The sequence below is a fragment of the Bactrocera tryoni genome, chromosome 3 (assembly GCF_016617805.1).
Source record: "Bactrocera tryoni isolate S06 chromosome 3, CSIRO_BtryS06_freeze2, whole genome shotgun sequence".
NCBI classification, from domain to species: Eukaryota; Metazoa; Arthropoda; class Insecta; order Diptera; family Tephritidae; genus Bactrocera; species Bactrocera tryoni.
Genome location: NC_052501.1, coordinates 77,940,337 through 77,964,511, shown reverse-complemented (window position 1 = coordinate 77,964,511; position 24,175 = coordinate 77,940,337). Strand labels below are relative to the sequence as shown.

The 24,175-nt window shown below is 38.3% G+C and overlaps 1 protein-coding gene across 1 annotated transcript in view; it reads left to right on the top strand.

Moving 5' to 3' along the window:
* Positions 1–627: 627 nt before the first annotated feature.
* LOC120770931 (protein king tubby) overlaps positions 628–24,175 on the top strand; it is a 109,567-nt gene continuing 86,019 nt past the window's right edge. The window contains exon 1 of the mRNA XM_040098636.1: positions 628–734. Within this exon, the coding sequence (XP_039954570.1) occupies positions 693–734 (42 nt within the window). The 5' untranslated portion in view covers positions 628–692. The remainder of the gene's footprint in view (positions 735–24,175) is intronic.

Below are 24,175 nucleotides of genomic sequence, written 5' to 3'. Positions count from 1 at the left end.
AGGGCAAAAGGCGCACACAGGCATACAGTACGAGCGCAAAGTAAGCGCCACAGAGACTCGTCGTGTACTTTTTGTCGTCACCATTCACTTAATAAATCGAATTTCCATTTGGTAACTATAACAACAGTAACAACAAATGTGCAACAACAAAAGAAAGTTATATATGAAAAATGTATTTTGTGTCTGTGTGTGTGTGGCAACATGTGCCCAAGTGATTATGTCTACTGCCATTAGTATTTATTGTTGTTGTCAGTGATTGTGTGCAACTATTGTTGTTGTGCGGTGTCTATTAGTGTTGTTGTTGTGTTCTCCTGCACTATTCTTTATCACATCTGCCAATGTTTGCAAGTCGCTTTTGGTTTGTTTTGCTACTTCGCCGGTGATAGCGGTACTTTGACGTATAAAACTGTGAAGCAGTGAAAAAGAAAAAAGTGAAAATATAATGGAATTATTGTTTTTGTTTTTTAGCAATGCGGAAATTAATTTAGATTTTGAAATACAAAGAAAAAATACAGTATAAATATTAAAAAAAATTTATATAAAAAAAATTAATTAAAAATACAAAAAAAAAAATTAAAATATAAAAATAAAAAAATACAAAAAAAAATTAATTAAAAACATTTAAAATACAAAAAAATTATTAATTAAACAGGAAAATTAAATAAATCAACAAGCAACAACAGATACAAAAAATGTCTGCAGTCAGCAGTCGCAATCAGAAAATGGAACAACAGGTGAGTGTTGATAAGGTAAAATACAACTAAAATCGCTTTTTATGCAAAATGCAGCATTTTTTTTAGCTGAAAACCTTTAAAAAAAATTTTCATAATGTTTTATTGAAAGTTTGAGAGCACCTTGGTGGACATCGTTCAAAGAGGACTCACCCTGTCAAATATAATCTTAATATAAAGCCATAAAAGAAGGAGATCTCTTACAGCCCTCATGACCAAGTGCTTAAGTCTTGACCTCCCAAACGCAGGACAGTCAAGACGGAAGTGTTGAGTGTTTCCACCTCATCTTCTTCTATACAGCTTCTGCAGATAGCGTCTGGTAGGTTTCTTTCCCAGCTTTACTGCGTGGACCCCAATAGGGTAATGGGCTAGCCTTACTGAGGGCAAAGAGATCACTAGGCCACTTGCGTTCGATCTTGGGTCACAAGGCTTTTGCGACAGCGCATGTGCCAATGGTGGCCTAGCGCCTATTCAGTAATAGAAGAACACAAGCGGATAAGGGAGTACCGAGCTAACTCATCAGTTTTACAGTTTCCTGCGATTCTGCTGTGGCCTGATATCCATACAAGTGTTATTACACTCGATGCTATTGAGAGCTTGGTTAGGCACTCTTTGACTAGCCCTGAACGCACTGTTAATGAGTTCAAGGCTAGTATCGCCGATTTGCTATCTGAGTGGATGGTCACTTCTCTGAAGAATGCTGCACTCCGGAGCAGTAAATCTACTGCTACCTTAATGGCTGCAACCTCGGCCTGGAAGACATTGCAATAGTCAGGAAGTCTGAAACTGAAGTTGATAGAGAGCTCCCCTCCACCAACCTTCCCTCCAAGCTTTGACCCAATAGTGAAGAAGCTCACTGGCTCTCTCCTGTAACGGCTTCTTCCCACGATTCCATGATCCAAGTGATCCGGTATGAAGTCGAACTGAGTGAGGGTTTCCGAGTATGCAGACCCGTGTTCTTTTAAGAACCCTTATTCTCTGAGTCTGATGGCTTGGTACTAGATTGAAAACTGAGGTAGAAAAAGCACGTGGATGCCACCAATGCGCCGCTGCACCTGAGGTGATTCTTGATCTCACTCCGCAAACAGATCCATTTTAGCGCTGTTGGCATCAGGTCATGACAAGAACAGGATAATAAGCGCACAAAAACGGGCCGTTCGGAAACGGAGTCTACCGTCAGCACTTCTTCCTTCAAACCCTCGCTGGGCAGCAAACGTGAAAGGGAGAACTCTTCACTTGAGGAGTACCTTCGTAGTAGCACAATGCAATTGTATAAACAGTAGATGGAATTGAAAGTAGTATAGTGGGATCAAGTACCAAACTAGTACCAACGGGCAAGTTACCAACAAGGAACTGTCATGAGGAACGAATAGTCGTTCTCAGTGGCAGTCAACTGTCCTTCAGGCAATCTCGCTTGTTGAAATCAAATCAATTATGGTACTGGAGTGCATAAAAATAATATAATAGAATATCATACTAGCTTGGATCCCTGTGCAAAGAGGAATCAATGGAATTGAGTTAGCCGATCTCCTGGCGAAAGAAGGTGCGGCAATCAGTCTGAAAGAACCCAAAAAAACATACAAGGCAATCAATAGACCGGTCTTTAACTACGCTGCGCAAATCTGGTCGCTTGAATGCAGTGCAATGCAAACAAGAAAGCTACAGACATGTCAGAAGACTGCATACCGGACTATAACGTGATGTCTCTTGATGTCTTCCATCGAAATATATGCCCAGCGTGCAACGAGTCCCCCGCATGACACCATCTCTTTTCACGACCTCCCAACCATATACATACATCTGTCATCCCTCTCCCTACGATCCGATTCCGTCGAAGCAGCACGTTTCCTGGGTCTACCATTGGATGACCTCGATGGCAACTTATCTAATCCTTACCATCCTAACAGGGAATAGTTAACCTTTACAACAACAACCCGAACCGTTCTTCACCGTGGGTTCCCACACGTTATGAGAGTAGAAAATGCCACTTGCAACAAGTACCTGGGTTTCGACAGGCATGGATGTTTCTGTGAGAGTATGATAAAAAATGGGTCAAGAAACTAATGAAGGCAGCTTGTAGGATTTTATACAGGTCACTGCAGGCTGCGGTGTCATCTGCACTGTTTAAGGTACTGTCCACGGATCAATGTCGCTTTTGCAAAGGAGGTCAGGAAATCGGGTAATTAAATTCGGTGAGAGAACACCTTACCATTGTCGGAACCACTACTATCAAACCACCATAACATAAAAAACCAACGAATAAAAATCAAGTTCCTGTAAATACTAATATTTTGTATTTGGTGTTAACATATAGTTTCGATTTCTTGTTTTTTGTTGTTCCCTGCTTTTTGTTGTTCCTTGCTTTTCCTAATTGCTCGAAAACATTCGAAGAGAACATTTTCAGTCAATTTATACATTTAAATTTGTGTACCTCCAGTAAATACCTGCAACAACTAATTGTTACGATTGACCAAACACACTAAGCTTGTAGAATTAAGGAAGAAAATCGAACAAAACAATTTATTCGATTACTTGACAACCGAAGACAGGAGGCAATTACAATTTTCAGTGAAAACATGCAAAGAAAAACATATTTGCAGGTATAGGAATAACAGTAACTATGTAGGTATATACGTTAGTGCGTCTATATGAAACTAAACTCTCATGAATAAATTTGCGTATACTCGTATATGTACTTCTATTAAGAGTGTGAGTGACATGAGCCTGCAGGGATATCAAACCAATAGCCAATATGATGGCAGAGCTTCCTGTTGGGAGTTAACAATCACGTATGCCTATCTATGTACTCAAATGACTAACTGTATATGTTATGAAGACTATCTATAGTCTGTGTATAATGTGGGCAAAAAATAGTAAGACTTTTCTATTTAAATTTCGCGTGAAAAGCCATTCGTCGAAATATTTTTTTTTAAGTTGATATGATCGTCAGTGACATCTGTGTTAAATTACACAGCAAAATAACCTCTAGTGTTTGTGTACACTTGTCTTTCTGAAGGACATCAAGTGCTTTCGGCGATTTTTACGATGAGCGAAATCATTTAACAAAGAAGTTTCATTAAATTTTGTTTGCCGAATCAAATATCTGGTGTCGAAACGTTCAGAATGTTGGAAAAAACCTTCGCTGATAATTGTTAGACGCGAACAAGTTTTTTTGATTGGTAGAAATTAGTCAAAGAGGGTCGAGAACGCGTTGATGATGAACCACGTCCAGGACGGCCATCAACATCAACTAATGATCAACACGTCAATAAAACAAAGGAATTGGTGCTTGCGAATCGATGGTTGACAGTCAGAGATTTTACTGGCATTGTTCGAATATCGGAAGGATCAGTGAGAACTATTTTTAAAAGCCATTTGGGCCTAAGAAAAGTGAAAGCCGGATCGGTTCCAAAATCACCCAATTTTTCGAAAAAACAGCGTCGCATTAACGTCTGTGAAACAATGCTTTCCGAGTACCAAGATGTCATGAAACATATTGTTATTGGCGATGAGTCTTGGATCTATGCTTACGATCCGGAAACAGACGATCAATAAGCCAAATATCGCGGCAAAGTTGAGCCGAAGCCGAAAAAACCACGTCGAAGCAGGTCAAAATTCAAGATTATGTAGACAGTTTTCTTCAATTATCGAGATGTGTTGCACTACGAATTCCTTCCGATCGGCCAAACTGTCTATCAGGAATACTATTTGAGTGTTATGCGTCGTTTACGCGAAGCTTTGCGTATAAAGAGACCGGAACTATGGGCCGACAACTCTTGGTTTATGCACCACGATAATGCAGCGTCGCATACTGCATTGATTCTTCGTGAGTTTTCCGCCAAATTTTCAACCAATATCGTGCCGCAACCACCGTATTTGCCTGATTTAGCTCTATGCGACTTCTGGCTATTCAGCAGACTCAAACGACCGCTCTGGGAAATCGGTTTTGAGTCAATTGAAGACATTAAACGTGACTCAGTAAGCGCAGTGAAGGCTATTCCGGAAATTGGCTTTAACAACCGTTTCGATGTTTGGAAAAAAAGGAAGAGTATTGGAGTCAAGGCGGATTACTTTCAGGAGGACGATATAGAATTTGTAGAATAAATTAGTAATTTTAAAATTATGAACAAAGTCTTACTATTTTTTGCTCATAATTGTATGAAGAGCAAATGGTGTTGTTGACCAGACTATGAGAGAAGATTGAAAGGAAATAAATCTGTAGATCTAAGAATGCCTGAGGATGCTGAAATGTTAATTAGCTTTACTTTCTCATGTTAGGAACATACTCGACTACTTCGCAGTACCCATACAGTTGTCGAGTTTCGAACTAGCAACTAGGTATATAAGAGACATGCTCCTAGCTACATTTGTCGCTGCTCTCAATACGAATACAAAATAATATTTAAGAGTCACAACCAACTTGTGCTCCATATGTATACTCGAATAATCAGGTATTAAGTGAAAAATGTGGTGAACTCTTAGTTAACGGTACTTAAGTCTTATGAATATCCACAGCCAATTGGAAGTTGGAGAGAAACTGTGTGCTTAGTTTGCGCACAAATACCGAGCAAAGTTAATTTCCTGGGATTAAATGTGTGACTGGAACTAAGCACATGGTAAATAGTACGAGTGGCAATTGGTAAGCTGAGAAATCAGGATAATACAAGAATAACAATGAGTTACTGGTTGGAATGCTATATATGTACTTGTATAGGAGACACATGTGGCAAGAGTAAAGGCAAACAAAAGAGTCAATGGAAAACCACAAAAGTATAAATAAATAGAAACCACGAGAATGAAACAGTGCGGACAAATAAAGCATACCAACATTAAAGCAAAACAAAGAAAGAAATAATAATGTGATATAAAAGTGAGATGAGGAACAAAGAAGAAATTCTATTGTATATTATTTGCAATGAGAGTAGAATGAACTAATGAGCAAAAGAAGCTGAAATGGCGCCAGAAAGATTCAAAGTTATTAAAGAAATATCGACGCCAATTATACCTACAAATGTCTTAAAGCTCCCCAAGCTCTTTCCAACTGACCATTGGCTTTTATGAACTAAAAGCTTTCATTGTGGCTTTTGTTTACCAGATCAGATAAAGAGTTTCAAAAGTTAGTTGGAGAGGTGAAGTTAAAAGCTTGTAACAGCAATTAGTCATGCCTAAATACAAGTTCATACTAGAACAGATGGATTAGAACCACAGACCAACAATTGTGAGGGAAAAAATATCGGGCAGAGAAGAAGAGAGAGAAGAGAGATTTTAAAAGTCTTTCTCCCCTATCACTTAAGGAAATTCGAAACTGAGGATCAAGGAAAGAATTATTATTGAAAGAAAGATAGAGAAACACTCACCTGCATCCGGTGTGTAAACACTGATAACTGTTATTGCTTTATTAAAGCTGACAAACCGTGCGGGATGGGATAGATACCGAGAGTTGAAGAGGGAAGCGAGACGCATTTGTAGACAAAAAAAGAGAGACCGAAATTCATGAGAACGAAAAGCTTGACAAGCTGGCCGACTGGGGTCATGCTCGAAAATTCAACGAAAAGATGCTGCGACTAACAGCAGGTTTCAATATCGAAGCATACTCTTGTAGAACCGCTAGCGGTGATCTAGTGTCTGATCCCCGCAAAACTAATACGGGTGTGTAAACAGACGTTGAGCAATACCAAAAGCTCCACCGGGATCGGGAAGGACCCCTCCGACCAGTTCAATACCAAATGAGCTTTCAAACAAGGCGACTCCCTATCGAGCAACTTCCTCAAATTAGTCCTGGAGAAAATATTTCGAGCTGCAGAGCTGAATAGAAAAGGTACAATCTTCTATAAGAGTGTACAGTGATATCTTTAACCTCAACAACCGCGCCGTTAGTTCTGCTTTCTCCAGACTGGATAACGAAGCGAAGCAATTGGGTCTGGTAGTGAGCGAGAGCAAGATGAAATATCTTCTGTCATCAAACAAACAGTCGTCGCACTCGCGACTTTGCTCCCACATCACTATTGACAGTCATAACTTCGAAGTCGTAAGTAATTTCATCTATCTTGAAATCACCATTAACACCAACAATAACGTCAGTCTTAAAATTCAACGGAGATCCTACCTCGGATTTAGTAGGCAATTGAGAAGTAAAGAGCTTTCTCGATGAACAAAGGCCAAACTCTCCAAGTCACTCATCATCCCCGTCCTGCTATATGGTGCAGAGGCATGGATGATGACTACATATGATGAGTCGATGTTACGAGATTTTGAGGGAAAGGTTCTGCGGAAGATATATGGTCCTTTGAGCATTGGCAACGGTGAATACCGAATGTATGAGATATATGACGACATTGACATAGTTCAAAGTATCAAGAGACAGCAGCTACGCTGGCTAGGTCATATGGTCCGAATGGATGAAAACACTCCAGCTCTGAGGGTATTTGACGCAGTACCCGCCGGGAGAAGTAAAGGAAGTGGAAGACCTCCACTCCGTTGGAAAGATCAGGTGGAGAAGGACCTGATTAGACTTGGAATCTTCAATAGACGCCAAACAGAAAAAGAGAAGAACGACTGGCGGTGTCTACGCTAATAAAGCAGAAGAAGAAAAACCTAAACTAAAGCCAATCGTTGTCGAGGCTTTCAAATTGGAAATGTATTGCTTAAGCTTATTAAGATATTTCTAGGAGCTCCTGTACACATACATACATATGTACCTACTAAGTAAAATGCGTAAAATCTATTATTTACTCTCTCGACCATGTTTAATGGGCATCCAATCCTTAACGAGTAACTCTAGTTAAAAAGAATGCAGGTTAAAAGCGCAAGCACACTCCTTCCATGACACATAGAAAACAAACAAAGTGAACTATATTCGATAATGCTTCCAAATTTTCAAAAGGAGCATGTGGCAGCACATTTTTCACAATCAGCAGCTTTGTCTGCAGATGAACTCAGTGATTTCCATCAACTTTATATCAAATGTTCTCTTGCTTTATTGAGTATTTTTGCTGCATTGTTTTGTTTCTGTTGTTGCTATTTACCTTTGTCACCAAGGAGTCAACACAATCATGTTGGCTTCAACTAATCCATCGGTGTACATAATGTATTGACCTTAATACGCTTGTGCGTTGTCGCCGCCACCTTCTCCTCCTCCACTAACAGCCAAATGTCGGTTTACTATTTTGCTATTGTGCTCCATGGTTAAAGGAAATTGCGTTCATACGGAAATAAGTATGTGTGTGTGCATGTAGGAGAATTGTTGCCATGTGCGTAAATTGGTTAGTTATTTGTGTACTCACACTAATCAACCAGTTGGTGGTTGTTGAACAAAATGTCCAACTAATGTTGGGTATTTGTTAGTCACTTATAAATTTGGTAGGGTAGGAATATTTTATTTTTGAAACCAAAGCTAACTTTCAGTTAACTTAACGCTAACCACAATTTTTGCTTGGTTTAACCTTAATTTAGTTGCACTAGAAATAAAATTTTTTTCTGCGAAGATATTGGGTCGTTCACTAAGTAATTTCTTGGATGACAACAGTTGATTTTATTGAAGTTTTGCGCAGCGAACTTAACACATAACCGCTTTTACTGTTATATTGTAAAGCTTGTTTGTAAAAATTTTTCTTAAAAATTATTTTAAAATTTTTTTTGGAAAAATTATTCTAAAAATTTTTTTGGAAAACTATTTTAAAATTTTTTCTTAAAAACTATATAAAAATTTCTGAAAAATTATTTAAAAAATTTTTTTTGAGAACTATTTTTAAAATTTTTCTGAAAAATTATTTTAAAAATTTTTTTGGAAAACTATTTTAAAAATTTTTTGGAAAACTTAATTTAAAAACTTTTTTGGAAAAGTATTTTAAAAATTTTTCTGAAAAGTTATTTTAAAAAATTCTTCTGAAAAATTATTTAAAAAATTTTGTTGAAAAATTACTTTAAAAATTAATTTGGAAAACTCATTTCAAATTTTTTGAAATATTTTTAGTTTGGTGCCCTATCGAATATGGAAGTTAAAAATTAGCATTTTTGATATATATTTGAAGCAAAAAAGGACCCGGAAATTTTAAATAAATACTTAGAATATGAAACCCATTCGTGCTCGACTCGTGCCGATAAAGCTGATTTTTTTCCAAAAAGAGTACCGCAAACAGGTCCTCTTAAACATGCTTGAGCGTGTGAATTCCGATCCCACTTTTATATAGAGTTTTATAACGGCCGATGAGACATGGTTTATGAGTTTGACGTCAACAATCATGAGAACGGAGGAAAGAACGCCAAAAAACCACACCAAGGCCGCTCAAAAATCAAGGTGATGCTTATTGTTTTTTTCGATATTCGTGGTTTTGTGCATCATGAATTTGTTCCGGAGGGACAGACGGTTAATAAGGAGTTCCATTTTGTAGTATTGAGGAGTTTGTGTTAGAACTGCCTTCGAAAATCGCCGGAATCTTGGAAGAATTAGATTGTGGATTTTGGATAAAAAATTCCAGTAGTTTTTAAATGTCTATCATCATAATTTGAGCATGAAAACAGAAACCTAAAAATAAGAAAAAATTGTTGACCGTTGTAATTGGAGGTTAGTACCTCGAAGATTCACCACGTGCTCGGAGACCACTTGAAGCTGATTTGGATTTTGGATAAAAAACAAAAATTCCAGTGGTTTTTTAATGTCTAATATCATAATTTGAGCATGAAAACAGAAACCTAAAAAAAAATTTTTTGTTGACCGTTATAATTGGAGGTTTACATGAAGATATTTCATGCTATTCGCCTTCGATTCGCCATTTATCTGCTCGCTATTGCTTTCTTGTCATAAAAATTACATGTAAAAGCAACATTTTTCTGGTAAAGTTTGTTCGATTCGCTAGAGACTAATGCTTGGCGAATCGAAGACAGCTATTGTCACAGTGTGACAGAAAATAATCCGTCACCTTTTGGTCAAGTAAACAAGTTAGTTTTGTCTGTCGCTGCTGTTTAGAGAAACTATTCTAGGCAATATTGTAACAGAGATAGTGAAACCAGGAAGAGATCTATTTCTTATTTGTAATTATACTTTCGCACTTAGACCAAAACTTTTTCAAGCTTAAACTGACTACTGGCAAATTAGACGCCGTTAGATATGGTTTTCAAAACTAGTTACTCTCTTTTTTAGACTACTGTGCTTCTAAAATATATTGAAGAAATGTTATGAAGAGTGCTGAACTAATTTTAAGGCTACAAAAGCAGAGCAGAGAGAAAATCACTCAACCAAAACTGCACCGGAAGCACTAAGTCATAGAATATTCATGCTGCTCAGGTTTTGACAGAAGACGGCGAACTTAGCCTAGCTAGCCCCGAGCACACAAGTTCCCAAGGCTGTATCTCCGAAACTATTGCTCTGGTCAAGTTGAAAATTTAGGACAATATTTTAGAGGTGTTGTAGAATTTAATAAGACAATAAAAAAGTCGATTTTTGGAAATCCGTACACCCCTGTAATCCCTTAAGGGGCCTGTGCCTTTTGAATTAGAAAACGAATGTAGAAATGGGGTAGTAAGTAGGTATTGATACCTATGTGGAGCGAGTTACAGTGATTCCAGGTGATATGCTTCATTCTCAGCTCTTTCCCTCTTTAGCACTCTTTAGTTTTTACGATCACTGTCAGTCTCTGTCTCTCTCTCTCTCTCCATCTCTTTTAGAAATGTATTACTTTGCTTATAAGCTCAGTTCTGCTTCAGACTCAGGAAGAATTAACCAGTTCCTTGTCGCCGAATGACTGAAAAATTATTATTAAATATTTTACAAATCACTTCCAACAAACACTTTCCAAAAGTGATCATTGTTAGAAAAATACGGATTTTGGTACAGTAAATCGCGGGGTTTGTATACAGAACCGACCGACTAGTTATTGTCAGTCAGCACACTCGGCTACAAGGCTCGAGCACTATATTTCCACAGTTGAAATATGAGAACCCAACGCCATATTCTATTTCTTCGACTATAATAGGTTTGTACGTATGTCTCTGTATTCATTCAATGCATAATTCATAGCTCACACGCGTATACGTTCGCCGCCTTGGTGTTTCCACAAATTAGTCCTTTGAGGTTTCGAAGCGTTTTAATAGAAATTCAACTTTAATGAAGCTCAACTGTCAACGATAACAATACATACGAGTCTAACCATATGTCTGTACATAGCACAGCGCGCAACAATAACAAGTAATGATAGATTGTTAGCTCGTCTAGCGATTGGATTGTGCAGTTGCGGCACAGCAAAAGGTTTCGGATGAAGGATATTGATTGCCCACATGGCGCAGTCAGCGATTTAATGACCGCAAATGTAATGACATTTATATATGTATCATTTATATATATGTATATATGTATATTAATTTATGTGATTTTATTACAACAATACATACATACAGATGGCTAAATAACTCCTGGTAATTAACGTAGCCAGCCATTAAGCGCAAGCAATTACCGCAAGCGCGTACGCAGCTCATTAATGTTGTCTATCGAGCACTAGTCACGCCTACTAAAGGGTGATCCATTTCGAGGTTTCCTGCTTTTTTAAAGAAAAAGCAGAAAAACTTCAAATCTAATGGAAAGTGTATATTATCATTCGAAACATTCTTTAGCATTTATTTTTTGAAGATTATCTCTTTCAAATGTTGGCCGCGGCTATGTCTCAGATGCTGCATTCGTTGAGTCCAATTTTCGATAACTCGTTCGAGCATTTCAACAGGTAACTGTCGGTTGACATGCGTAATGTTTTGCGCCAAGGTCCGAATCGAAGCGGAATTGTCCGCATAGCCTTCAGACTTTACATATTCCCAGAGGTAAAAGTCTAACGGTGTGATATCGCACGATCTTGGTTGCCAATCGACCGACACAAAACGTGAAATTATCTGCTCAACGAAGTGTTCTCTCATTTAATTCATTAATTGAGGTGATGTCTGGGTAGGGACGTGGTCTTGTTGTAACCAAATGTCGCAGAGAGCACGAGCTTCAATTTAAGGGATCAAACAGTCGGTTATCAAGGCGCGATAATGGTCAGCATTGACGCTTACGTTCTCAACGGCTTCGTTTTAGAAGAAATATGGACCGATGATTCCACCGACCCACAAACCACACCAAACCGTTGTTTTTTCTAGATGAAAATTTGACCCATGAATTTCTTTTAGTTGCTCTTCGTCCATTGAGCCTGAATTGAGCCTCATCGCTGAACAAAGCTTGGCTCGAAAAAGTCGGATCTTCTTGGTACTTTTCCAGAGCCCATAGAGTGGAGCGATGTCGCTTAGCAAGATCGAATGGCTTCAGTTCTTGCAACAGCTGTATTTTGTACGCTATTAATTAAAGATATCGACGTAAAATGCGGCAAGTCGTTCCATACGTCAGCCCGAGTTGCGGCGTACGGCGCCGAAGCGACTCTCCAAGGGCTTCATGTACAATCCCAGCTACGGCTGCTACATTTTCTTCACTGCGTGCTGGACGTAGTCTATTCGGTCGAAAATTATCCATTATTATTGGGTCTCGAGAAGGACTATGGTGTTGCTAATAGTACGATCTATAAAAAGAAGCTATTGAAAAAGTAACTCCACTTGAAACACCCGTTACAACGGTTAACTGCCTGCAGCTGTGTCATTTTTAAACAGTTGCCGTATTTATTTAATAACTTTTCGTTTGTTTTACTTATTTTTGACACACGCAAACTAACCGAACTAACTTCGGCACTTATCATTGCTAAGGTGAAAGTTTGTTTTGAAGTGGCCATCAACTGCAGCGGCCCTACCGCTTTCATTAATTTTAGAAAATCGCTTTCCACGCAGCTGTGCTGTGTGTGCCAAGAACGGAGAACGTGCCACAACAGGCCAGCCACCTGCCAACTGCCGCCGCAGGCCTCAAAACAAGCTTATCCAGCTGGAAATGTATACATTTGTGAATAGATATGTAGTTTTGAAGTGCTGCAGAGCATACAACTTTGCTTTGACATTTTAATTTAGAAGAGACCATTAATTTTAATAACCACTAAAAGTTTTGCCGAGCTTCAAAAATGCTCTTTCGCCTACACTTTTCGTTAGCAAACTATTTCACTTAGCTCCTCTAGCACTTTCGCCAAACTACAATTTCATTCTATTGGTGTTATTTACTTCAACTTCTCCGCATACACACACATATGTACAATTGCAATTTATGTGGAAATTCTTTAGTTGCTCCAAGGTAACTGTTAAACTTTACTAGATACAAAATTATGTAATAAAACGTGCAATTTGTTAGGGATTAGTTGTTTACAAATAATTTTGTAGTCTTTGTGTATGATTCTGGGTAACTTCGGCAAACTCGTTGAGGCGGAAAGCTCTGTGACTGCCTGTGTTTGGCTTAATTATTCAAAGGAAATATGTTTGCACAAATACATTTCATAGAAGTTGTGAGTGTTAATACGCCCAAAATTTACTTGTGTGGTCCTAGTAGCTGAAACTTATTTACCGCTAACTAGTGAAGCATAAAGTTGTGGTTTAAGTCTGGTGAATAACGTATGACTACAGGAAGACTAGTTGGAGTAGTTTAACGGTTGTTAAGATGCGTAAATTTCTATCACTGATGTGTGAACTGCTTCCTTAAAAAGTCTAAAGGCCTAACAGCAAAGTTCAACTCAAGCCGTAGAATCCCAAACAAGTTTTACCACAGGTTGTTGTACTCCGAACAGGCAGGATTTGTGGGTTCTTATATCGATTAGGTTAGGTTAGTCTGGTAGTTTGATAAGGCAAGCGTTGACCAATTTTGGTACTTGTCGTTACCAGATGGAGTGCCATCACGTAGTTGAATTCTCATATTAGTCGTTCCAAAAGCAATATTTTATTTCCTAAAAATGCACTTTTAGTATTTTTGAGGTAAACTACACTTCCAAAAGTTCGATGTCTAATTTGTGATAGAGCTAGGGACTCATAGAGGAACTGAAGAATGGCATGGACCGTCAATGACTGAAGGGTTGAAGTCGGATTGCCAAAATTATCGATTTAACGGACTCCATCAATTCAATCAGATTTAATCAGCTTGTCATAATCCCATAAAAAAGTATTTTGCAATCAGATCATGTGATCTTAGAGGCCAACGGAAAGTGGAGTTTCTTGATAATAATTTGTTGTCAAATTTTCGTTGGAGCTCCGCAATAACCGGTCTGGCGCAGCTGCTCCATCTTATTGGATGTAAATGCTACTGAAAGGCATACTTCTTCGGCGCAGTTCTGGGTAAAAAAAACTCATTCGACATCTTTAAATAACGGTGCCCATTGACAATTACTGTTACACTGTTTTCTTCAAAGGAGTATGGCCCGACAATACACCGTTCGTTTGCCAACTCCAAGTTGCGAGTTGAAACTCTTGGATTTGCCTGAATTGACGATGCAACAGCCGCGATTGTTTCTTGAGTGCTAACATACGGATCTCGTTGGTACGGTCTTCTTGCGACCCTTCTAGATTTGACATGAAACATGTTGACCAACCTCATAATAATCATCTACTCTTGTGGGTGCCGCCAAAATTCCGTCTGAATACCCTTTGGACGGAAATGACGGGCTGTAAAGCATGGTACCGCTGCACTATCCATACCTTCTTTGCGGTATCTCAGGCATTCATTTTTAAAAGACTAAAATAATAACCTGCGAAATAAAAAAAGTAAATCGATTACTCACAGAGTAAAATAGTTACTACGCTTTGTTTTTGTAGCCACCCTGCACTTTTCCGGGAAATTTTTATTATTTGTTTATAAAGCTGGAGTTGATCTTTGGCTACGACAAGGCTAGTAGTGCCGCCTGACCACCCATGTAAATGACCGCTTTCTATATCCTCCCGTAGCTATTCAATAGAACTCCACACGTCATATCTATGCCTTATACTTCCGCTTGGAAAGTCTAGCTGAATTTGGCAGCCGGTAAAAAAGAGAAGTATCGATATCCTCGAAATATAACTCCGCCCCTACTTCGCAGTCTATTTTGGGTTCGTTGGTATAGATAGAGGCAGTCTTATCATTCCATACCCATCTGAAGGATATTCCTACCTGGAAGTCACTATTTAACTCCAACCTTGAGAGGATATAGTTTAATTTATTGAGATCAGTTTCGTGATGGTTTAGAATTACTTTATGTCATTAACTCTTCCTTTTCCAACCACCAATATCTTTAATTCTATTAGCAGACAGTGTTGCTACTTTCCGTATACAATTTTCTATGTGCAGTTGGTACAGCATCGTATTTAGCACATCATTTAGATATGACTTAAACGCCCCGGTAACCCCTGCCAGGGCTGACCATTGAACTCCATTTGATTTTCTGATATTATATTGTTCTGAATTTCTCAATATTCATTTTCCAGTTCAGTTTGGTATCTATTTCGAACCCCAAATATTTTGCTAAGGGGGACCGAGAAATTGTAGAACCACCGTGTAAGAGAAGTCGAAATTGAGATAGTTGTTTCGTTTTCTTCGTCAAGCTAAAATATTTTACTAATTTTGAAGGAAATAGGTTACATGCTGCATAGCAGCACTGGTAAGAGCCTTCTCGTTATGATAATTTTAAGCCATAAATTGCAATGCGGAACTCACTTCGAGGTAAATGACAGTTAACTAAGATCTTTAAGACATCATTGTAGATATTTTTGTGCTCAATGAAGCCTTGGATCATATCTGACAACACCTTTCAGCTTTACAAATATGCCGTCTTCAAATACTGAGTAAGATCGTATTCGAGAATATGCCGCTAAGCTCTTTCATTCAAGGGCCTCAGTGTAAAGTTTGTAGATGGTGGTAAGGAAGAGCTAATTTGTGATGTCATAATGGCCCAAAAATGAAAAAAAAAATGAAAAAAAGTAAACAAAGCAGTAATTAAGTACTAATTTCATGTGGAGGCACTCGATATGTTAGAAAAATATTTTCAATTAATTTTATAGCAAAAAATATTCGATAATTCGTAATATTCAGCTTTTAAGTCGTTACTTTGTAATAGAATTTCAATAAATTTTTTTAGTTGTGTAGATATAAAAGTCTTTGTAAGAATTTTTTACTTAGTGTAAAAAACTTTAAAGACGTTCTTCACTGTTTTCAAACTCGATGAAAAAAATGTGTTTGTGCTGTTTTTTTAATATTCAGTTTTATTTAAAATCTGTATTATTATTAAAATGACAATAACTAAATTGCTGATAAAAGCAATGATTTCAAAGTACTTGGAATGAAAAATATTTTACAAAAATGAAGGTGAAATCAATTGGGTGGAAATGCAAGATCTAAGCATGATCTTTTTAGTCAAGTTGTTGATGTAGTAGTAGTTGACTATTATGCAGCAGTTGGATTGCAAGTGCGTTATCACAATCCTCCTTACGAGAGAGCAAGTACTAAATTCTAATTACTTTATATATAAATAGCTTGTTCTTCAAACTGATACGGGAACTTGAGCTTAGCTTTTCAATATTAATGCCAATGTTCCATTTGGTGAGCCACAGTTCTCTAGCAGGCAAATGGATTTACTGCTTCCTGGAGGCAACTGTAGAATTTCTACTCGACGCCAGCAAAGCAGTGACATTCGCCTACATTGCCGTAATTCTGGAGTCAAAGTTAATCACTGGGAAGTTAGCCATAAAAAGAATTCAGAGCACAAGCACGCTGACTTCAGGTACACCAGCGCGTATGGATCTCAGAGCCGATTCAGCATCACGACCACCGAAATACCGTAGAACGTCCGATTATGTAAATATCACTTTAACAGGAGGAAGTTTTTTCTTTAAATTATATGATAAACACAGGTGCGTGACCTTAAAAAAATGGACATCAAGGAAAACTGCAGAATAGTATTTACAATTTTCCATGACATCAGTTATAAAGTGTTCTACTCTCTGGCATTGCTCAATTGTGGCATGTAACTTTCAGAAGCTATTGTTACCGAATGAGTTGTTTCTCCTCCAGTGAAGCGAAAGCAATATTTCTTCAAATATTTACGAAATTAGTAACAGTAGGCCAATCGGTCGATATGAATTGACCAGAAGCTCAGGGTTTTCAGCTTTCGGAACCTAAATTATCTCAACACGTTTACATTGAAAAGTAAAAGAGTCTGTGTATCCCATTAAAGGGCATGACGATTATGTTGATTACATTGCCTAGAAGTGCTTTAAAGGCTGGTGCTATAATTTTGTTGCATTTAAGCGATTGGTAGCGTCTAAAACTTGCTGTATTGCTAAAATCATCATTAAACTTTTTAGGAGTGAAGTTGTTTTCGAGATGTTTGGCAAAGAATAAGATGTTTGATAATAATTTATTTTTTTTTAAGCCACTCAACAGAGCTATTCTAGTGTTTTTCAAATTCGCTGAAGAAAATTTGTACCACCACTTCAAGTATCGAAATACATTGACCTATTCGCTTATCTTTTACGAACGGGAATAAATAGCATTAATTCGGTCCCAAGTCAATGGTTTCAGTCGATGTCTGAGAGCTCACATTGTTAGCGCATTAGCGTAATCCATCTTCGGTAGTTGATTCTACTGATTTATTAAAAGAAAATTGGCCCAAAAAACGATTGCGCATCACTCAAAATTTACTGTTCTGAGTTGTTTTAGTGGTGAGGTTGCGACAAATGCAGTTTTTCCACAAAAACAGGCAACCATTTGCTTGAAAGTGCTTCGTGCGTGAAAAGCTTTTGTTGAATTTGGCTCATTTTGAAACACCAATAGAGTCCACTGCTGTTTACTTTTGGGCTCATATATGTATAAATCCACGATTCATCATTTATCATGTCGTCATAGATGTATTTAGAAGCATCGTTGTCGCTTTTGAAAAAAAAAAATCTACAGTCAATTGTCCATGCAATATTGAATGTATACTAGTCCCACTAATACCCATAATTGTCTCAATATCACGATAGGCCACGTGAAGGTCTTGCAATATCAGTTTGTGCACAGCGTCAATAGTTTCCGGAACAGCAACTGGTTTTGGACGACCTACCTGAAATGCATCTTGGAGTGTTCTACGACCTCGTTTGATTTCACCTTACCAACGATAAAGATTGGGCCTTGATGGAGTTACATCAAAAAAAATTAAATTAAGATCTTCGACTCATTTTTCCTGAGTTAATCGACGTCGAAAGCTGTGAAAAATAATCACATGCAAATGTTAGCGATTGGATGTTTTTTTGTTCCAGATGATTATTTCAAGTTACTGTAAATAACAAAAATAGTGCTGGTATGTTAAAAAGTTCTCAGTGAGTATAATATTAAAAACGTCAAACCTTACGATAAAGTTCTGAGTTGAAAGATTGCAACACTGGAGTTGCCAAGTCCCGAAATGTAAAAGGCAACCTACGTAAGGTTAAAGCTGGTTTGGAAGCATATGGAAAAAAGTATACACATGTTTTATAAAAAGGCGATATTTTAGTGCTATTAACAAATATTTTTGGCCTTAAGTTAAAAACAATTTTTTTTTTTTTTGCATTACTTCGAGTAGTCTTATAGCTACGACCGAGATCCGATTCGGAAAATAAAAAATACGAAAAATAATTACTAAATTTGAACGCTTCTTATATAAATTATGAATCCGCAAAAAATATTTCAGAATTCATATTAAACCTTTCGACTTCTCCATGATTAATAGTTAAAAATCTCATATTTTATGAAAACGTGACGCCTGTGTATAAAAATCAAACCGAAACGGCGCTAGGAAATAAGTTTTCTCACATTTTCTCTCTCTTTCACCCTCTCTCTTTATCTCTCTCTATCTCCACCGTTTCCTTGTGCTTTGCTTTATTGCAGCAGTTCATTCAACATAACTCCGTTTGTAGCCGCCAGGGTTTTTAGGCGTTGCATTACTCATGCTGCTTGTTGTTGTTGTGCTACTGGTTGTTGCTTTGAATTTGATTAAGCAGGTCGAACATGGTCATAAATCTTTGAATATTGCACATAATTCGTTGCTAACGGCACCAAATTGAAATAGCACGGATGCCATAAGTCACAACAACAACATACACATTAATATAAATACAGAAACAAAGGAACGAAAGCGCTGAAAACACAAACAAACGAACGAAAGGCTAAAAGCAAGAAGAAACAACTAATAACACCCGTTAAGCATACCACGAAAACGAAAATTGAACCGAATTTCGTAAAATTTAGCTACAAACCCTTTTTTTTGCTTTAATTTCCCTTAATTTTGCCCATCCGCATGGCGCGTTCAAGTGCCCCAGCCATTATGGCTCATGCCTATACAGAGTGAATAAATGGAAATCGGGTTGCCAGACACAGGCCCACACGCACACACACACACACACAAGCTAACAATATTAAGTGCTCCGAACAGCGCTTCTGTTGTAAAACATAGCCCACGGCTTATAAAGCGATACAACATCGGCTTGTAAGGCTTGCTGCAACGCCATAAGCAAATAAGCGCACCACTCCGATCACTCCGCTCACTCCACGACATTCATCAGCCAACGGCTCTATTTTACTCCACTCACGCGCCACTTGAACGCTTCGAAACGCTGTGGGCGCTTCCGACTTTATGCTGACACATTGAAATTGGGCAGACCGTCCGCAAGGCGCAGAGGATAAGGCTCAGTGTACAAGGTGTAGAGGTGCAGAGGCGCAGGTGTTGAGTGGCAGTTGGTGATTTACTCCGTCCACCACGGCTGTTGGGCCTGATGTGCGTGCGTGAACAGGACGCGCCCTGCGCTCGTCAAAGTCTGCATAAAGTTGGCTGACCTCAACTACAAATTATTTTCATTATTTTATATGCGCTTCGTACCCGTATTTACCTCGTCTGGTCGCAGTTTTTATTGCTTTCGTTTTTTGGTTGAGCTTTTTTTCATGCCACTTATTTCTTGTTGCATGTCGCCAATGTTATTACCGTCGTTGTCATGACGGTTTTGGACATTTTTTATGTTTCGCTTTGCCACTTGCCATGTAAAATGTCAAAATAGTGATTTTGTTTTATGTACTCCTGCCTCTAGAGTGGAAAATATGTGTGAAAAAGTGGTAATAGTGGCTTAGCAGTGCGTTGGGTTACGTTGACACCTAAACAGCTGTAATCGAAGGGTATCTAAATTGGATTTCTAATGGAGTATGAGTGGTATGAAGCCGAAGCTGGAATTGTAAGCTTAAAGCTGCGCCCGAATACCGTTTGATTAAATGTCGATTTTAAAGCCGCCTTCTAGAAAGGGCGCCGCCTGTATGCCCCTTTGTCTGATATTATTGGCTGCAACAACCGCGCCGTTAGTTCAGCTTTCTCCAGACTGGATAAGGAAGCGAAAAAATTGGGTCTGGCTGTAAACAAGGACAAGACGAAATATCTCCTATCATCGAAAAAAAAGTCGTCGCACTCGCGGCTTGGCTTCCACGTCACTGTTGAAAGTCTTAACTTCGAAGTCGTACATATTGAACCGAATTTGAAATCTCGCTTAACCATTATTTATTCAGTACCTTCTTAAAAATAGCTGTAGGTATGACACTATTAAAAGTGGTAGTTAAATATGACTTATCACTCTCAGAGCTCTTAAAACTGCTCTACTTACCTTCGAATCAGTTCCACCCCCGGCTCGGTTCGGGTCGGCTTAGCTAGAGTTTGGGAGCGTTTACGATAGCTTTGTTAGATCCATAATCGTAACCAGTATAGTATGTTACCAAACGACCCAAGTGAAGAATCAAACAATAATCCTCGGAGCATATCAGGACAAGTACAGCGTCTATTAATAGTGATGACCTGATTTTGACAGGTCGTGATGGTCATGTAGGTTTGTTTACGGATTTGTGTCGAATTTCGTCAGTGTGTTCAGTATAGCTTACCATCTTATCATGTCTACTTCACTTTGGTACAGTTCAGGCCAGTATCGAGGTCAATCCGAACTAGTTTGTTCAACTTCGTTCTGTGTAGTTGGGTCGATCTCCAATGACAACATGGTGAATTTGGTTGGATTTGGCTCTGCATCCGACAGACAGACAGACTATTGAAGTGCTGTAGCTTTGGGCGTTAGAAATCATGGAAGCCAACGACGATTTTCATAGAAAAATCAACTTCTCAGATGAGATGATTTTTGGCCTCGTGGCTTCATTAACAAAATAAAATGTCACTCTTGGGGTGAGTCAAATCCTCGTGTGGTTCGGGAACCGCAATTGCATACCCAAAAAATTTACCGTTTGGTGTCGTTACCATTAATAGCGAGGGTTATAACACCAATCACCACGACAGCCGGTTCTACGCACCGGAATTGACTCGGATTTCATCCGACCAAGGGCTGTTTTTTCGGTGATCTAACCCCGTTTGGATCGGTAAGTGTTAATTAGGGTTATAACACGTTGTTGAACGATCTTTTTTCCCGGAATTTGATGAAATCGACGCGAATGATCTCTACTTTCAACAAGACGGTAACCCGAAAGACCTCTCCGAGGCGTTCAGTACCAAACGAGGTTTCAGACAATTTCTTCAATCCACTCCAGGAGAAAATATTTCGAGCTGCTGAGCTAATAGAGCAGAATAACTCTTGCTAACAGGTGCTACTTCGGACTGAGTAGGCAATTGAGAAGTAAAGTCCCTTCTCGACGATAAATGACCAAATATTACAAGGCCCTCATCATTCCCGTCCCGCTATAAGATGCAGAGGCATGGACGATGGATGAAAACACTCCAGCTCTGAGAGTATTCGACGCAGTACCCGCCGATGGAAGCAGAGGAAGAGGGAGACCTCCACTCCGTTGGAAAGACCAGCTGGAGAGGGACCTGGCTGGAAGTGTAGCTCCAATTGGCGTCAAACAGCGAAAAGGAAGAAGAATTCTCTAATAAAATATATTTAGCGGTAAACGGTTTGCTCAAAGCTCATACACAAGTTATAAAGCCAATTTGCTCAATATAGGCATATTTACACATAATATTCTTATAAAAATTTATTGGCAACTGCGTTCGAAAAACACCAACCCTCATTATTCCAATAACGCCACGCAGCATATTTTCACAATTTCAACATTTTTATCAGGATAAGGCAAGCAAATTTTCATAATTTCCCGTTTTAAATGGAAATTTATTGCCAGGCAATACAGAGCAACAAGCAAAACTGTATATATGTGCAGATGTGAACTGCGTACACATATAATATATATACATGTAAGGAATGTCTTTAAGGAATACCTAAATATATGTGTGTATGTAGCAGCACAAATATTTTTTTCGCCTTCCGTTTTTGCAAAATGCCTTGAGATCTTTTGCTGCCTTTTCGCTTTCTCCCTACACTTCTTTAATTTTTCTCACACTTTTGCTGAAGAAAGTTAATTTTTGCTTTTCCGTTGACAGGATGTTCAGTTCTCCTTTGCTTCCTTTCAATTTACACATTTGTCGAATGTGACTTCATTTAATAATGAATAGACAGCATTTCCAGTTATTGCCGAAATTTGCCGTCAGCGACCTTTTGGGAGCGAATATTTTTATTTTTAGACAGAGAAGCATTATTTTTAATATATTTAGTGCTCTTAAATATAAATAAACTAGATACAAACACGGCGAAATATGCTCTCAAATAGGGTATACTCTTTGGAATCTGCTTCTATGATTGCAGTGTCTCTACTATCAAAATGCTTCTGTAAGTTAGTGAACAGAAGAAAGTCGGCGCAAGCTAAAAGAAATTTTTAATGAAAAGAATATAGATACAACTTCAGCCTTATAATTTTGGTAATGCAATCCATGCAGCGCCTTTTTGATGACCCTGTGCCGCAACTGAGAGCTTAGAGTACAATTAATCTTGACACAAGGCTTCCTATTTATTTATTTTTTTATTATTATTAGTTATTCTAAGTTATAAGAGAATTTTCCTAATAAAAAACGTTCATTAGTCTGAACCAAATTACCTTATTCCTATATAAATATATATATAAAATATTTTAACTCAAGAGCATATTGAACCAATTCGGCAGCAATATATAGGAAGATCTAAATAATAAAAAAGTAAGGAAATCTGAACTAGTGTTTTTTTCAGACATTTTTTGCGCTGTTTTAGTGAAGTGTGCCTAGAAGTTGTCGGATGAACAGCGAATTATTAAAGTTCTAAACGTATACTAACCTTTAACTAAAGGTTAGATTTAAGTATTAAACTATATTGGTTCTATGATATATACGACTATGCTTTGTCTAATAATTTTAGATTACAAATATATTCAAATACATTTTTTCCTTTCTTTTCAGGTAGGTCGAATTATAACTATAACTTTCATACTATAACTATAATGTGAATATATGTGAGGAGATTGGTAAGTGAATATTCGAAAACTTTGCCGAATCTTGTAAAACCAAAATTTTCTTGCGCTAGTTTTCTATGAAGTAGAGTATTTCGGACAATATCTTTAAGCAGTCTTGTTCATCAGCTTTTAAATACCTATTGACTGATCGAAAAGCGAAATCACGTGATATGGGCAGGTGTGATCTTCGTTGAGGTGCTGATCTTGGTTTTTACCAATTCAGACTAACTTGATTGTTTAAAGTACGAAGAATATGTCTCTTCTCATCTGACTGAAGGCTAGGCATTTGCATAAATAATGTTGCAACGTCTCATTATCCTCCGCGCATGCGAGGTCTTTGAAGCTATCGCTATCTAGGAGACGTAAGACGAGCAATTCATTGATCAAGTCTACCCAAAACAAAGGGTACAGTATGCCTCCTTTTTATATCTGTGGAGCGATTTTTATATCTTCCCCATCGTATAAGGCTTGTCTATTGTTTGTCATATGACTTAACCAGGCCAACAGGTTGTGATTAATGTCAAAGAAGCAATAGCCGATAACATCGCAGCCGTACTAGCCTTATTTAATACACTTTCCACGTCAATGAATGTTGCTAGATTGAATTCTCGTATGTCTAAGGAGCTTTCGTTTATCCCAGCTACCTCATATGGGGCGATATCAACCGATTTGCCTTTAACGCATGCGTGCTGCCGGAACTCCAAACGAATTGGTGATTTGATGAAATCGTCGCAGATTCACTCCATACTTTTTAGCAGGAAGGAGGTTAGACTGATCGGTCTGAAATATTTTGCCAGGCAGTTGTTTTCCTTTCCCATTTTCGGTAGCCAGATAACTTTAGTCTCCTGCCATCCACTTAGCGTGCACCCCAAGCGGGCGCACGCATTATAAATGCTACCAATGAGGTGAGGCAGTAGATCTCTAGTAGGGCTGGAAATATGCAAACCGCACCCTCGGCCTTAAAGGGTTTGCAACTACTAAATGCTTTGGTATCAATTTATTGGGTGAACCCGTTTTCATTCTGCTTGGCTGTTATGACAGGTTGAAAACGATTCATGTCCGACCATTTTAAATGAGTATCTAATAGTACGAAATATGCGAGGACGATTGACATAGTCCAGCGAATTAAGAGACAGCGGCTCGTTGGCTAGGTCATATCGTCCGAATGGATGACAACACTCTAGCTCTGAGAGTATTCGTTGCAGTATCCGCCGGGGAAAGCAAAGGA